The following is a 15,839-nucleotide window of genomic DNA, read 5'->3' on the forward strand; positions in this document are numbered from 1 at the left end:
TTCATGGAACAAGCCTGTATCAATCTACGACATCCCTGATGCAAGGACTCATTGGCAGCGATGGGTAGATGAGGTTTCATGGCACAGTATTGAAGGGTTGGTGAGGCTTCATGAAACAGCGTTCTGATTTTCAGAGGCCGCCAGATGGCGCTGTCTGCTATAAAAGGTTTGGACTTGAACAACTAAGTCAATGAAACCTCACGTCATTTCTAAACCAAGAGTGACATCTAGAAGCCTCTGAAAATGAGGACACTGTTTCATCAACCCTGCAACACTGTTTCATGATACCTCATGGACCCATCACTACTCACTGGGTCACTTGGTTTGAGCCTCCAAACTGGTGTGTGTATATACATTTGTCCCTGTTGAACTGAAGGAGACACGGTCTTCTGCCAGCACGACGCTGTGCACAGATAATGGATGCCAAAGTGAGCGTGTATCCATGTGCGTGTGTCGTCCATGTCTCTCAGCAATAAGGAGAGAGGATCGTAATGGAGGGCCGCGTCGGTTGATAGATACGGCGGCCACCTGCTTCTCACTCACGTCTTGACACAAAGAGCATCAGAGGCGCTGCTGCATTAATCATCCTGAACTTTGTTTGACCTCGCCACGCAGCGATAACAGTTTAAAGTTATGGAAACGCTCAGAGCGGCGGCAGACAGACAGACGCTCGTCCAGGCTGAACCCCAGAGAGATGAGTTTATTAACAGACATGTTTGCCAGCAACACAAGAAGTCAAATTGTGATGAATCGAGCTTGGTCCTCCGAAGGCTCTGACTCAGCCCAAAGGATGCAGCCCTTGCTTGTTCCCACCAAGATAAAGCTGATCTTTATTTTGCCTTCTGGTGCATGAAAAGTCTGTTTTGGAATTTGGGAAATGCAACTCTATCCGAGCTATGGCTTATATTTAAAACAATTTACCGTAGTTTCCTATAAGCCACGTCTTATTTCTCGTGGTCTGAACCCTGTGGTTTATACATGTATGTATTTTTCCAGGCTTAAGAGCCTCATGCTGCCAAAATATTGAGCCTCCTCACATCAAACCCATGACATCACAGGCGTCTTATTGACCTTAAAGCGCTCAAAATGCACTGTTTTCACCCGCGTGTCCGCAGCTCCGCCCACAGAGTCGATCTCCTGGAGGAGCGGAGACGAGAAGCAGCAGCTGAGACCGGCTGTGGTGTCGGAACTGATAAGATTATTATTATAAAGTGTGAAGTAGCTGAGATGAGGATCAGCACCTCTGAGTTTGATGTCTCCGAGTTCCTGCCTCAAGTCGAGAACTTTAAATATCTTCAGGTCTTGAGTTGAAGATTGTTTGGCGACAGAGCTGAGCCACTAGGCAAAGCTCTCTACTGACCGATCAGTCTTCATCCTGACCCTCACCTCTGATCATGAGCTGTGGGCCATGACTGAAAGAACAAGGTTTATCGTGTGGCTGGCGTCTACCTTAGAGACAGGCTGAAAAGCTCTGTCATTCGGGAGAGACTCAGAGTAGATCCACTGCTGCTAGAGGTCAGTTGAGGTGGTTGGGGCATCTCATGAGGACCCCATCTGGACTCCTCCCTTTGGAGGTGTTTCAGGCACGGCCAGCTGCGAGCAGACCAAGGGTTCCACCCAGGACCAGGTGAAGGGATGAGATCACTACACTGGCCTGGGAGCGTCTTGGGATGTCCCAGTCGGAGCTGGTGGATGTCGCCTGGGAGAAGGGCGTTTGGCGTGACCTCCTGAAGCTGCTGCCCCCACGACCTGGCAACAGATAAACAGTTGAGGATGCATTATTATTATTATTATTGTTGGCTTTTCAAAGACCTTTCCCCCTGGTGCCTCAGCTTTGACGTGAAGGTCATCACCGTTGACATTTATTTTCACTGACGCCCCAACTGAGAGTTGAAGTGGGCATGTTCCAGTCTTAACTTATAGAAGAGATAGAAACTCAAATTCATCAGCCAAAACTTCCAATTTCCCTCCTGTCTCGGGACCGTTAAATCTCAAAATACGGAGTCGTACGAGGGGCATCCAAAAGTCGCTCCCGCTGTGCCAAACCCCCAGAGCCCATGCGTTGCTTCATCAACCTTTGTTTGTGTTTATTCTTTGGCTGAGATCATTTTGTGATTCACTTATTTACAATCCAGGCTGCGGCAAAAGACATTCATCTGACGCATCATTCAATCCTGGTTCAACTTTTGAGATCTCACCTGGTTCGTCTTGAGCGCCTTCTTCTGTTCGCTTCCCAAGAGGCGGGAGGCCATTTGTCCGGGTTGGAAAAAGGGGAAAAAAAAAAAAAAAAACACCCCTCGCCTCTTTTGAGAGTTCGGAGAGCAGAGGAAACCAGGAGGCAAGAAAGAACGCGTGAGACTCGGAGAGAGTCCACCTTCCAAATAAGTTCCATTAATCACGGAGCAGAGACTAATGTAACTAATATTTTACAATTAGAGGAGACAAGATGGAGCTGGAGGCCATCTATCTCCCTTACACTGCGTGATCATCGATTCATAAGAGGAGAGAGGAGAGGAGGCGGACGTGGAGCGGAGCAGCCTGCAAACGCTCACAAACACGGCGCTTTGCTGCTCGCCACTCAGAGGAACACACCAGTACACACGTCCCGGGAAGCAGACCTCGGCTGCAGGCGCTGAGGGCCCACAAGAAGAATCCTCTGTTGTCCTGAGCACCGCTCAAATGTTCAGCGTCTTTCCACAAGCCAAACTGGAGTCACACTCACACACCAACAACGTGATTCAGTACTGCAAGAATACATTTATTCTCTCAACACCAGATTATATACATGTTTAAAGATTTAATAACTGTTAAGTCACGCTATTTCAGAAGTAAGGAAATATTATTTTCCATTTCTTTCTTTTTTCTTTAAAACATCACCTTGAGTATCTCAATAAAATGACTCTTCATTCAATTATTTCCGATATTGTCATATTTTTTATTTAAGAAAATATCATCAAATGCACAGTTTTTACATGTGATTGAATTCACAAATGTTACTGTTATGATGATTTATTTTCATTTGTATTTTTCATCAGTAGTGTGGCGAGCAATAGTTTTTTCTTCTTCAAACATATACAAAACAGAAAATAATATTAATAATGCGGTGATGCGGACACATCTCTGACATATACACAAAAAATATTTGACTGTGACTGTCAGGAATGACAGAGTATGATTTATTTTATTTTGTTTTCACATTTAAATCTCTCAATGTGCGTGTGATTATATATATATATATATATATATATATATATATATATATATATATATATATATTTTTTTTTTTGTGTTGGTTGCTCATCTATTGTGACATTTTCATAATGTATTTTGTTTTTGGTGTTTTATATATGACACTCAAAGAGGACGCCCTTATCGCCCTGCTTGTTTTCTATTCTAATTCTATTTTAACACAATAATAATTTGTGTCATTTCTAACTTGAATTGTCAAATTGGACTCCATTGTTCTGTAACTCGCTTTAGCAACACACACACACACACATATATATATATATATATAAAACATAAAAAAATGCATGAATTGATTTAATTTATGTTGATTCTGGGTACTTACTTTTTTCTCCATGATCTGACCAAAGAGCCACAGCAGTGAATGAGGAGCAGCCTGAGTGTGTAGCTCTTGGGGAAGGCTACAATAAAGCATCAAGGATATTGATTCAGAAGTGCAGAGATGGGTCCGATGATTGATCGGTCAATAACGTTTTTGTCTTTGTATCGCAACGTCCAACAGCAAGAGACACATCCCAGCAGGTGGGGGGTCCGTCCCAGGCCGCCCCCAGTCTCCGCACCACAAGCTGCCGGAGAGATGGACTTTCATGTGTAGCTATTCTTTAAGAAAAACCGCAAAGGTCTGATGATCGCAGCTCCAAAGCTCTCTGGAATCATTGAATTTTATTGTTGAATATTGATGAATTATAGCGTAGTCATTGCCTTTAGCATTTCCAGTTGTTGTCACATTTAATTTGAGTTGATTTTCCCAACAAAAATACGACTCAATATTTGTGTGTCCATGCACAGAACGTGACTCCGGTCGGTTAAGTCGAATCACCGGACTGAAAAATATGTCTTTTGCCATTAAAAGAAGCTGAAACACGATAGTTCATATCATATATGATGTTATATAACGCAATGGAGGTTTCAGGGTTTAATGTTGGGCGGGGTGATGGAAGAAACAAAAAGATGGTGAAAGAAAACGCTGAAAAAAACAGTTCAAAATAACACGCACAGTGAGCGATTCTCATATACCAGACTGGACCATGAACTCCACAAAACCAGTCCTACTCTGCGCTCTAGTGGCGGTTGGCCGGAACTGCAGCGCAGGCTCTCATTTTTAATGTGAAGAGGGAAATTAGCAGCAGCTGAACAAATGAGCCCAAGACCGGGTTCATCCGCGGGTCACCATCTGCCCGGCGACCGAACTGAGAAACGCTGGCACACTGTAACCGCTGCAGAGCATCATCTTAAACGCATTCAGCCGCGTGCGTGCGCGCGCGCGTGTGCCGGGGCAAATGAGAGGAAACGGACAGTGAGGGAGAAGGGAAGACGTGGCGGGGGTGGGAGTTGAGGTGTGTGTGGGGGGGGTCCTGATGATCACACTGGTGTCAGGGCCGGATGGAATAAAGGATGAGCTAATGCCTTCTTTAATCACACACACATGCAAGCCATTACACGGACACACGCACCTTCGCCAGTCACAGTGCGTGTCCCTCAGACACGTTCTCATCTGTCTCACTGGAAGCAGATGTCTGGCTCTGAACCAGGCCGCCCGGGGATGCAGGGTGATGCCGGACAGCGCCACACCCAAGTTTCGGATTTCAACAAAGCGCCACTCGGGAGGCCGGACAGACACAACACAACGCTGAACTGAAAGGTGTGACATGCATGGGATTCAGTGCGGAGCAGCCTTCAGGTGACTTTGGAGACAAGACTTGGTCCCCTCAAAGTGAAACAAGGTCGGCGTGACGCTTTCTCCGAGTGGCTGAACAGGAAGAGGCCGAATGTCTCTGGAGCAGGAAGCAGCCTGGGAAACAGGGGGCGTCACATTCACTGAGAAATTGCTTTGTTTTGAATGAATGCCTTCTTTTTAAGGAGTTAATAGCACCAAGTCTGTGTGCGGTGGTGACGATAAATGTGTCTAGTTGAATTTTGATTAACACACTAACTGACATCCTCCATAAGCATTAGTCTGAAGTCAGAAAAGTTTGTTTTATTTTCACCAGAGACCGATGTAGATGTTATTTGAAAAAAGGTGGGGAAAATTATTCAGTACAATTGTGTACATTCTTAACATTTTTATGCGTGTAATTCTACATAAGACATGATTGTTTACAGGAACAGGCAGGATGTTTTTTTTTTTTTTTTTTTTTTTTTTGATTGTTTTATTTAAGCAGAATTCACAGACCAGAACCTTTAATTCTCTCAGGTGAATTTCATTCTCTGTCTGTATTTTTCACTTGTTTTTATCTGCACTGCTTTTTGTCGACTTTTGCTTTGTCACAGTTCTCAAGGCAAGTTGTAAAAGGCAGTTCATGAATTAACGGTTCAGAAATGCAAGGAGCTAAATAAAAAGACAAACAAATAAATTAAAAAAAATACATTGTCAACATTGAGCCTGGAACATTATGTGACGCTATGATCCTTTCATCTTTTTTTTTTCTCAAATACAATGGCTTTTCCTTGTTTTTTTTAAAGAATTTTTTTTTATATTTTTTTATTTTACTACTTTTATTTTTTCAAGATTTACTTACGATATTTGATTCATCTTAAACAGATAAATAGTTTGCTTGAATGAACTGACCAGGCGCATGGACTTTTCGATGGTTCCACGACAATATAAACTAAACAGCACCACCATGCGGTTATAAAGTTTATTGCACGCAGCCGCTGTTTAAAGGGGAGAGATATTCCACTGTGTCCGTTCCTGGGGTTTCTCTGGGCGATCAGTCTGTGTGTCCCCTGCAACCTGTTCAGGGTGTCCTCCGCCTCTTCCCAGAGGAGCTGGGACAAGCTCATCCCACTTGAGACTCTGGTGAGTGACATGAGAAGTTGTTATTCCCTAAAAAAAAAAAAAAAAAAAAAAAAAAAGCTGCTGAAACGAACCAGTTAGTGAAGATCAAAACTGACTCATGTCGTCTACAGGGCCGAGTTATATATTGTGACTGTCGAGAGGGGCTGTCAAACCCAAAGAAAGGAGCGTAAGAGAAAATTTAATAAATACATAAATAAATAAAAATGATGACATCATGTGTGACAATGAAAATACACTTTAAAAACTGCACAGAAAATGTTGCCTTGTTGTGTTTTATTTAATTTAAACCACATTACATTCACATATTCTTGATGTGTCTCATACATTTTAAAATCTACTTTCAATTCTGGTGTATTTCAAGGGACTAGAAACACACCTAAACCAGCCAACAGAAAAGATGAACAACTGAGAAATATAATCAAACGAGAAAGTTATGTTTCAGTTTCATCATACTGAACAAAACCAAATGCACAAGACAAAAATGTCACAGACAACTACAATGTCAGTTTCATAGTTTTACTCTGACTCCAGGAGAGCCTCATAAATACAGCCAGAGGGCCGCATTTGGCCCCCGGGCCGCACTTTGCCCAGGTCTGGCGTAGGATGTCGATTGTTGCATTTCAACTCAAAGCCAAGTGACGTCACTCCGGACTGTGTTCAAGTCAGCATGTCGTCTTCCTCCCTCAGTTGTGGAGGATAAATAAAGATTTGTTCATTCCAGAAGATGTTTAATACCTGGGAAAACCATGTCTTTTGTTCACCTTCTGCATCAAGGCGAGATGGATTCCCAGATTCTGATGGACATGAAGGTGCAGATCCAGGACCAGTCATTGGCTGCTTGAGGGGGGTGAGTGGATTTCTGTAAACCCTGGATTGTGTTGTGAGCAGTGTTGCTGGTACGACTCGATATATAGCTCTACTGAGACACGAAGAAGACATAACAATAGCGGAAATTCTTTGATATATTTAGCGGCCTCACCAACCACTGTCTCCTACAACGCTGCCTGTGTTTCCTCTTTTGTTCAAGAGCTACATGATCAATACTCTCCCACAGTCGCCATGTTGGTTTTGGAGTTTGTTGTTGTCATAAACCTTTGAGCCTGAGCTGCTCCCCCTGGTGGATATATTGGTGAACAGCAATACCAACACGAAGAACACGTGAAAGCATGTGACAGGAACATAACAGGAACAAATGGGCCCTGAAGCTGTTAGCAGAGCTTCCCAACATCCGTCTCTCCGTTCGGAAAACTGTCGGTTACGGGAAAAATCCTGTTCAAACTCAGCCGAACAGGATATGCAATGTCATTTATCCAAATCAAAGGTCAAAATAACTCAATATTTTAAATATATATCACTAAATATTTGTCTTTCTGCACCATGATAGAACCTCTTATTTTTTATTTTTACTACACTTTTTATCCAAACTATTTTGTTTATTTTCATTCATTTAATTTGATATGAAAGAACAAATTGTCTACAAAGACAAAGTTTCCGAATTTCACAAAGGGCCTTCTTACCCCGCAGAGAACTAAATAATTCAGCCTCAACAACAGCTTGGGTCTCAGGAGAGTGAAGATGTTGTTGGATGCTTTCACAACTTCCTCCTGAGCTTCTGGAGACACGCGCAGGCAGGAAAGACTCTGACGGACCTGTTTTAGTTTGAATACATTTTATTTTTATTATAAGTACAGTTCAGTAGTTACAAAACAAAGCATCTGCCATGAGGATACAGCGAGACATAAAGAGTGTTCAGCTCACGAGACAGGTTTTGTACATCATATGTGGAGTGGAATGCTCATTACAGCTGCTTCAGAGAAGTGGAGAGCCCAGGTGTCAATTCATCTTTTTTTTTTCTCTTGTCTTTCAACACCTCTGGAAAAAAAAAAAAAAACAAAGACGGGGGGGAGGAGGGAAAAAACAGAGGCGTCCGATTGGTCGACACCTCCAGCAGGATACATGCAGACCGCCGGGCCTGCCCCCCCCCCCCCGCCCCAAGATGGCCGCCGCACCTGCCCACTTCTCAGTTCAACTGGTCACACACCGGATGTTGCCATCCTCCGACTCGACACTGCGTAAATAAAAGAATGGCGTCGCCGCGTGTTGGACTCAGCAGCGACAGGCTGACGCCGCGGGTGACAAAGTAACAAACCGTGGAGTCTGTCAAAGCCACACTGGAGTTTGAAAAGAAAAATCAAACTGTACAGAACGAAAGGAAACAGTTCACAATGCCAATGGACACACAAACACTTCAGTTTAGTTAGTTAGCTAGGTTTGTACTGTTTATAATACTATCACAGTGCAAAATACTTCCAAAAAACAATCAGGGTAGTTTAAAGTCCCTCTGTGCGTCACGGAGTCTGTGTATATACGGAGGTTTTCGCAGCACAGGAGACGATTGTCATCTTTTTTCTTCCTTTTTTTTCCTCTTGGATTCGATTAATGGCATTAATGTACAGTACATATAAAAATCTGAAACGAAAACCAACCCTACATACTATATTCTAGCACGGCTACGTAGCTTTTTTTTTTTTTTCGTAGAAGCAGAAAACAGATGGTCTAAGGTTATATTGGCTTTTTTTTGTTAGGTTTTTTTTCTTTCGTTTTTTTTTTTTTAATCGTCATAAAGTAAATACATCAAACCATTTTCAGTAGTCAGTAACACTGTGCAACAATGATGGGTGGCAGTATTTTACAAACACTTGAGGTTGACAGGATTATGTGTGATATTTTTTTTTTATATTCTTCTTTCTGGAACCCTAGAAGAATGTATTTAATGTCTAGTTATGATAATGTAGACACTACCTCTTTTGCACATACATTTTAAACTTTTTTTTTTCTTACTACTGTATATCTCTTTATGTACATTAGATGGATACAAAGCATGAAATGATATAGCCAGACGGGGCCGCGAACACAATCATCACCAAATACAGGTTTCCTTTTTTTCTTTTTTTTCTTTTTTTGTTACCACCTATGAGGACGCGGGTGGGCTGAAGTTCCGAGGCCCACGTCTGTGAGGATGAGATGGGAGAAGTAAATGTGCCGGGAGTCCAGGTGAATACATTCCAGGTACATTACAGCGGTGGTGTGGAGTCGCAAGACCGATTCAGTCCGGATTCGAGAGGACAACCGGAGGAATGTATCAGAGTGCGGTGGGACACAACAGGTAGTTTCATCAAAAAAAAAAAAAAAAAAAAGAAAAAAAGAAAAGGAAAAGCAGAGCATCATTGAGGAGAAAGGAGTACAAAGACCACAGGAGACAGATTTAGGAATAGTCTGTAAATTGTTAGGTCCTCGAGGAGGGAACCATCTTCATTCCGACGGTTTGTACATTTTAAATAAAGTCTCTCCTTCATCCGTCTTTGCCCGGCTCCAGCTTCAGTCTTCATTCACGTCGTGGGCGTCCAGCCCCTGGGGTTCCCCTAGGTTATGGTTGTTGTTCAGGTGGTTGGGGTCGTGGGTCAACACGGGGTCATGGGTCATGGGCTGGTCTTCCTCTCCGACCCACAGATGAACTGAAAGAGAGAAGAAGAAGCAGGTTAGCACCGTGGATCCCGACACACGTATGAGACAGAGCCATGGAAAACATGTCAAGACAGCACATTTGCTCAGCAGCTCAAGTGTACAACCTGGAAAAAACTCATTCAGAACAGACCAAAACGTTTGTAAGGAAGAACTACTTATTCAGATTCCTCATTTTGAAAGTTCACTAGGTGGCACTCTTGGTGTGACTGAAATGGCTGCTTGAAGTCAAAGATCATAGAAGAGAGAGCGCCACCTGGTGGCCGTTAAAAATGAGGACGCTGGCTTCATGTTCACCTACAAAGTCAAATATAAGAAGCTGGAGTCGGGTGAGGTCTTTGTCTTTTATTGACCTAAACAATGATGAATATGAAGGTACCAGCTGTTTAGAAACACAGGTCAAATCAATGGTTCTCAAATGGGGAGTCAGGACCCAAAGCGGTTGCTTGTTTCATGACACAGTATTGAAGTGTCCATGAGGTTTCCTGGAACAGTGTCCTGGTTTTCAGAGGCCACCACATGATGATGATGATGATGATGAATGCTTTATTGTCATTGTACTACAAGTAGTAACAACAAAATACATGATGATGTATGATGGCGCTGTCTGCTGAAAAATGTTTGGACTTGGCCAATAATTCAATGAAACCTCACATCACGTCAAAACCAGAAGCACCATCTCGTGGCCTCTGAAAGTTATGACACTGTTTCATCAACCCTGCAATATATGTTTCACATGTTGCTGAATCGACAATAAAGGTACCGTGTCCTTGACCCTGACCTTGACAGCTTTCATGACGCCTCGATCAACTCAAGCACCATTAAACTGCTGTAGTGTGTTACACGTGTGGTTTGAAATACGCCTTTTATTTCATAAAATATATATTTCAAGTTTTAAATAGTAGTTTAAAAAAGCAGTTTATTTATTTTTTCTTTTTTGCAGAAATACAGAGTACATTGGTTTTCGAACATCCCAGAATTCGAACAAATCGGAGTTCGAACAAAAATGTCGAGATTTTCTTACTTCGGATTTTGAACTCGAACGCCCCGAAAAACGTGTGCGGACTGAACAGCTGACCCATGAGGCGCTTTGTTATTGTGTATAACGCAGCCTCTGTACGCAGACGTGTCCCGTTAGCTACATTTACTGACTGTTTCTTCTTCATATTGAGGTGTAAAACCTTTCCTGTCTCCACACTGGACCGTGGTAGAGTGTCACAGGGGAGGTGCTGGAGCGCTCACTCCAGGGTTTGATGTCCTGTTGTGGGCTGGAGCTGGGACAGGGATGAGGCCAGTCTGGGACAGAGCGTGACTTGGTTTATGACTTTGTCACAGCCAAACTGCACAGAAGCGCACATTCAGAGCTGGACACGCACCGGGCACCTCTTCACTTCTGGAGAGACCTCACTCACTCGGCAACCCCTCCCACATGCAGCGGCCACACACATAGAGGAACAGCCACCTGCAGCAGACACTCTACATTCACTCCTACAAAAGACTGTTTTAAGGCTTGGAACGCATTGTTTCTTTTTCCATTCATTGAAAAATCGATTCAGATATCGAACAAGTCGCTCCTCGAACGGCCGTCTGGAACGGACTGTGGTCGAGAACCGAGGCACCACTGTTCATACACACACACACTCCTCATCAGCTCGTGTGTCTTCCTTCACGAAGCCCGTCTGAGCTTTGAATAGTAACAATAAGCAGTAAAACTGCGACATCTTCAACACAACCAACTACACCAACAACTACTCCTCCCTAATTTTACTGATCCACCTCCTGCACACGGAGGCAGAAGTCGTAACGGAGTGTTCAGTGAAATAACTTCAGCGACACGAGGCGCCAGTACATCAGAGGGGTGACAACTGGAGTACTTGTGTCTGTACTCAGTCCAAGCGAGTGCGTCCCCGACAGTGGTGAGAAGTGAATAATTCTGATGAGGGGAGGAGGAAAGAAAAAAAAAAAGTAGAAATGCATAAAACGTAATTAGATCCCACAGCCACGGACACTAAATAATATGACTCACCCGCCACCCCTCCTCCTGCGTGTCTCTTTTTTCCTCAACACTTTCATTCCCTCAGCAACTTCTTGGAAAATTATTTTTGCAATAAAACGCCTGCAAACACATTTGCATGTCATGTTCTTTTAAAGTGGCGTTATGAATCTGACGAAACCAAATTAAAACATGGCTTTATTTGAGTTGGGCCGCGCTCACGCAGGCGGAAATGGATATGAGAATGAAAGGAAGTTGCCGGCACTGCGCAGGGAAAATAAAGTACTAATAACATGATGAAAGATCTTCTCTGCTCAGTGCTGAGTAATAACTCCTGCGCTGCCTCTGCATAATGCAGACACATTAACATGGAGGCTCATATTCCGCCTGCAATGTTTGCGCCGACGTCCCTCCGGGACTCGCAGTGCTATTTTGTGCGCGTCCAGCTTCATCCAGCTGAGTAATCGCTTTAAGGTTGTTTGGTCAGTTACAAGTCTCCAGCCTGGTACAGTGACTTGATCGTGTCCTAATGTATTAGCTCACTAGGTGGCGCTCATGGATAAAATTGCATGCAGCTCATTGAACTGGTTGTTGAAAGCCCAAAAAATGTACACAAGACAGCGCCATCTAGTGGCCTCAGCCTCTAATATACAGGATTACGCAATTTTGGCTCATGGATGACCCTCATAACTTTGCTACGAGAATGTAAAAAAAGAAATTAGCTTCTTAAAAACAACAAGCCTTCTGAAAGGATCACAGTCACACTTGTGGTGGAGTCTGAATTCTTTTCCATGTTTCAAATATATAGACAGTAAAGGTCTGATGCAAAGGCCGACATGACAAATATGACAAATACGTGGTTTCTTGCTTGCAACAAACAAGAGCGCTGCGTTTTTGTGTTGTAATCCCCTGCAGCACAACCATTTAGTGCCAACGTATATTTTTATAATCATATTTCTCCGTCAAATGAGTCAGGTTAATGCCTTCAAACAGCAGTATTAATGACCACTATATCAATATGTGTATATGAATACAAATGACAGTTTTTCTCTTACTATTTATTCATGACTTGTCAGGAAGCTCAAGTAAAGCTTTGATTTGGTTGTTAAAATGTGGGAAATATTTGAATGTAACCAAAAATAAATGATAATTCTGGATCACTTTCATGAGGCCTCTAAAAATCTAATATTGAAATTGAAAATATTTCTAATATTTCTAATATATATATATATATATATATATATATATATATATATATATATATATATATATATATATATATATATATATATATATATATATATATATATATATATTTATATATATATTTATATTTATATATATATATATTTTTTTTTTTTTTTTTTTTTTTTCTTAATTTATTCATGACTTGTAGGGATGCTCTAGTAAAGCTTCAATTTGGTTGTCAAAATGCGGCAAATATTTGAAAAATAAATCTAAATTCTGGATCGCTTTCATGATGCCTCTAAAAATCTGATACTGAAATTGAAAGTATGTCTAATTCTATTGCTCTTCTAGATGCGTTTACAGACACACTTCAGAATAGTGCTGGGAGGCCGTGAACTTGTCGGGAAGCTCAAGTATAGCTTCGATTTGGTTGTCAAAATGTGGGAAATATTGGCCTCGAAAAATCTAATATTGAAATTGAAAATATTTCTAATATATACATATATATATATATATATTTTTTATTCATGACTTGTGAAAATGTGGGAAATATTGGAGTTAACCAAATGTTAAGCAAAAAATAAATCAAAGTTCTGGATCACTTTCATGAGGCCTCTAAAAGTAGGATATTGAAATTGAAAAAAAAAATTTTATATATATATATATATATATATATATATATATATATATACTTTTTTTTTTTAAATTTATTCATGACCTGTGAAAATGTGGGAAATATTGGAGTTAACCAAATGTTAAGCAAAAAAAAACATCAAAATTCTGGATCACTTTCATGAGGCCTCTAAAAATAGGATATTGAAATTGAAAAAAAATCTAATATTTCTAATCCTCTAGATGCGTTTACAGACATATACTTCAGAACAGTGACGTGGTTTCATGACACACTGTCCTGACTTCTTACGAAACAAGGCGGCTCCATTAAACTAAACTGAATGTGATGTAAAGTTTGCGACACAGCTGGTGCATAAACACAAGTGACGTTTCCATGTCACTGAATTTGAAGCTCACTACACACTATCAAGCACCAGATGGCAGCCTAAGACAGAAGATAGCACACGGCGCGTCTGACCTGGATTACAAAAATAATAACAGATATTAAAAGGTAATAAAGATTCCATGTGAAAATGTTGGGTTTTGAAAAGGGCCCACTATTTCTGGGCCTTCCAATCTCTCCCCTTCAAAGCATGACGCGTGTTCAAATGAGGCATTTCCATGTTTTCCAAAGCGTCCCGTTCCTTTCCAAGGGCACTTCCTCTCCTCCCTGTGAAGAAACTTCCACCAACCAGCACCAGATTAGGCCCCATATTTGATTTTCACTGTTCATTAACTAAGCCACCTGGAATGTTATTATTTAAGCACGGCGCTCCATCTCCCCGAACAACTGCCACGGCGAAGGGGGAGAGATTTCCTGGCCAACTTTATAGATTTAGCACAACTTCCTCTCGCAGTTTTTAATTTCCCATTCGGGCGAGCGGCAGATGCACCTCACAGACACGCGAGGACCTGCCTTGGCGTCTATTCATCACTCAAACGTGAGCTCCGTGCGTTTGTTTCCAGCACCTCCGACGCTGCATATGTACTGGAGACGTGATGATTGAAATAGATGGAAGCATCCCGGATCCATATGTTGCCACCTCGCGTCGGAGCCAGAGAACGGCGGAAAGGAAAGGAGGAGAGCGCAAGCGCTCCCTCTGGCGGGCCGGTTTGTGGCGAGAGAAATGGCAAAGCATATGGTGCGAGGACTCGCAGCTCCAGGGTCCATCCACGGTTAATACATGTGTCATGCTCAACAGAATGGATAAATGGGAGGGAGGACTGAACAATGGAGTACCACTGCACTTGGAGCAGGAGTCCAAGACCACCTACGGCTCGAGTGGGCTGTGTGTGTGTGAGTGTGTTGGTATGTGTGAGGGTTGGAGAGTTGCTTGCAACAAACAAGAGCGCTGCGTTTTTGTGTTGTAATCCCCGACAGCACAACCATTCAGTGCCAATGTATTTTTTCTCCGTCGTATTAGTCAGGTTAATGCCGTAAAACAGCCGTATTCATGACCACTATGTCAATATGTGTTCGTCACTGCAAGTGACTGTCTTTTTTTTTTTTCTTAATTTATTCATGACTTGTCAGGAAGCTCAAGTCAAGCATCAATTTGGTTGTCAAAATGTGGGAAATAATTAAATGTAACCAAAAATAAATCTCAATTCTGGATCACTTTCATCAGGCCTGTAAAACCAGATACTGAAATTGCAAATATTTCACATTCTATTGCTCTTCTAGATGCGTTTACAGACATCCACTTCAGAATAGTGATGGGTAGCTGAGGCTTCATGAAACAGTGTCCTGATTTTCAGAGGCCACCAGATGGCGCTGTCTGCTGTAAAATGTTTGGACTTGAACAAGTCATTCAATGAAACCTCACTGAAAATCAGGATACTGTTTCATCCGCTCTGCAACACTGTGTCATGATACCTCATCTGCCCACCACTACTTCAGACGTTTGAAAGCCTCCTAGATAACTCATGTTTCAAAATTTAAAGTTTAGTTTAAAGTAAAAGTTAAAAGTGAAAGCACTATATATATATATATATATATATATAGTGTGTGCTGGATTCCGTATTTGTGCGTGTGAGTGTATATTTGAGAAGCACTTTGACTTTAAACCTTCACCTCCTACCCTTGAGCCAAGCCTACATGTGCTCTCAGGCCCCTCAGCTCATTTCTTTCTGTCCCCTCAGCAGGGCATGTGGGCCTCCTTTCCAGCAACCCAGTGTTGTTGTTGGCCCGGGATCATCGCAAAGCCCAGTATTTATAAATATGTAAATCTACGAGCAGCACCAGGCTGAATACGAGCCGCTTGTATACACCGAGGAGGAGCGGTGAGGAAGTAGTGCTCTCAACCCCTCCTCGCAAAAACCGTATTTTTAGATAGTTTTAATGAATACAGGATGTTTATAGATACCATTCCCTGTGATACGCACAAAAGAAAAATCCACATTCTCCCCGCACTCGTCCCACCCTGCCTCCTCCGATTCCTCAAAGCAACGCTAAAGAAGAACAAGGAGGAATAAAAA

The 15,839-nt window shown here is 42.2% G+C and overlaps 1 protein-coding gene across 1 annotated transcript in view; it reads right to left on the minus strand.

The window, feature by feature from the left end:
• Positions 1–7,698: 7,698 nt before the first annotated feature.
• The window catches only part of znf536 (zinc finger protein 536), a 209,773-nt gene continuing 201,632 nt past the window's right edge, over positions 7,699–15,839 (minus strand). The window contains exon 9 of the mRNA XM_053882289.1: positions 7,699–9,561. Within this exon, the coding sequence (XP_053738264.1) occupies positions 9,425–9,561 (137 nt within the window). The 3' untranslated portion in view covers positions 7,699–9,424. The remainder of the gene's footprint in view (positions 9,562–15,839) is intronic.

This window comes from Synchiropus splendidus, chromosome 1 (assembly GCF_027744825.2).
Source record: "Synchiropus splendidus isolate RoL2022-P1 chromosome 1, RoL_Sspl_1.0, whole genome shotgun sequence".
Lineage (NCBI taxonomy): Eukaryota > Metazoa > Chordata > Actinopteri > Syngnathiformes > Callionymidae > Synchiropus > Synchiropus splendidus.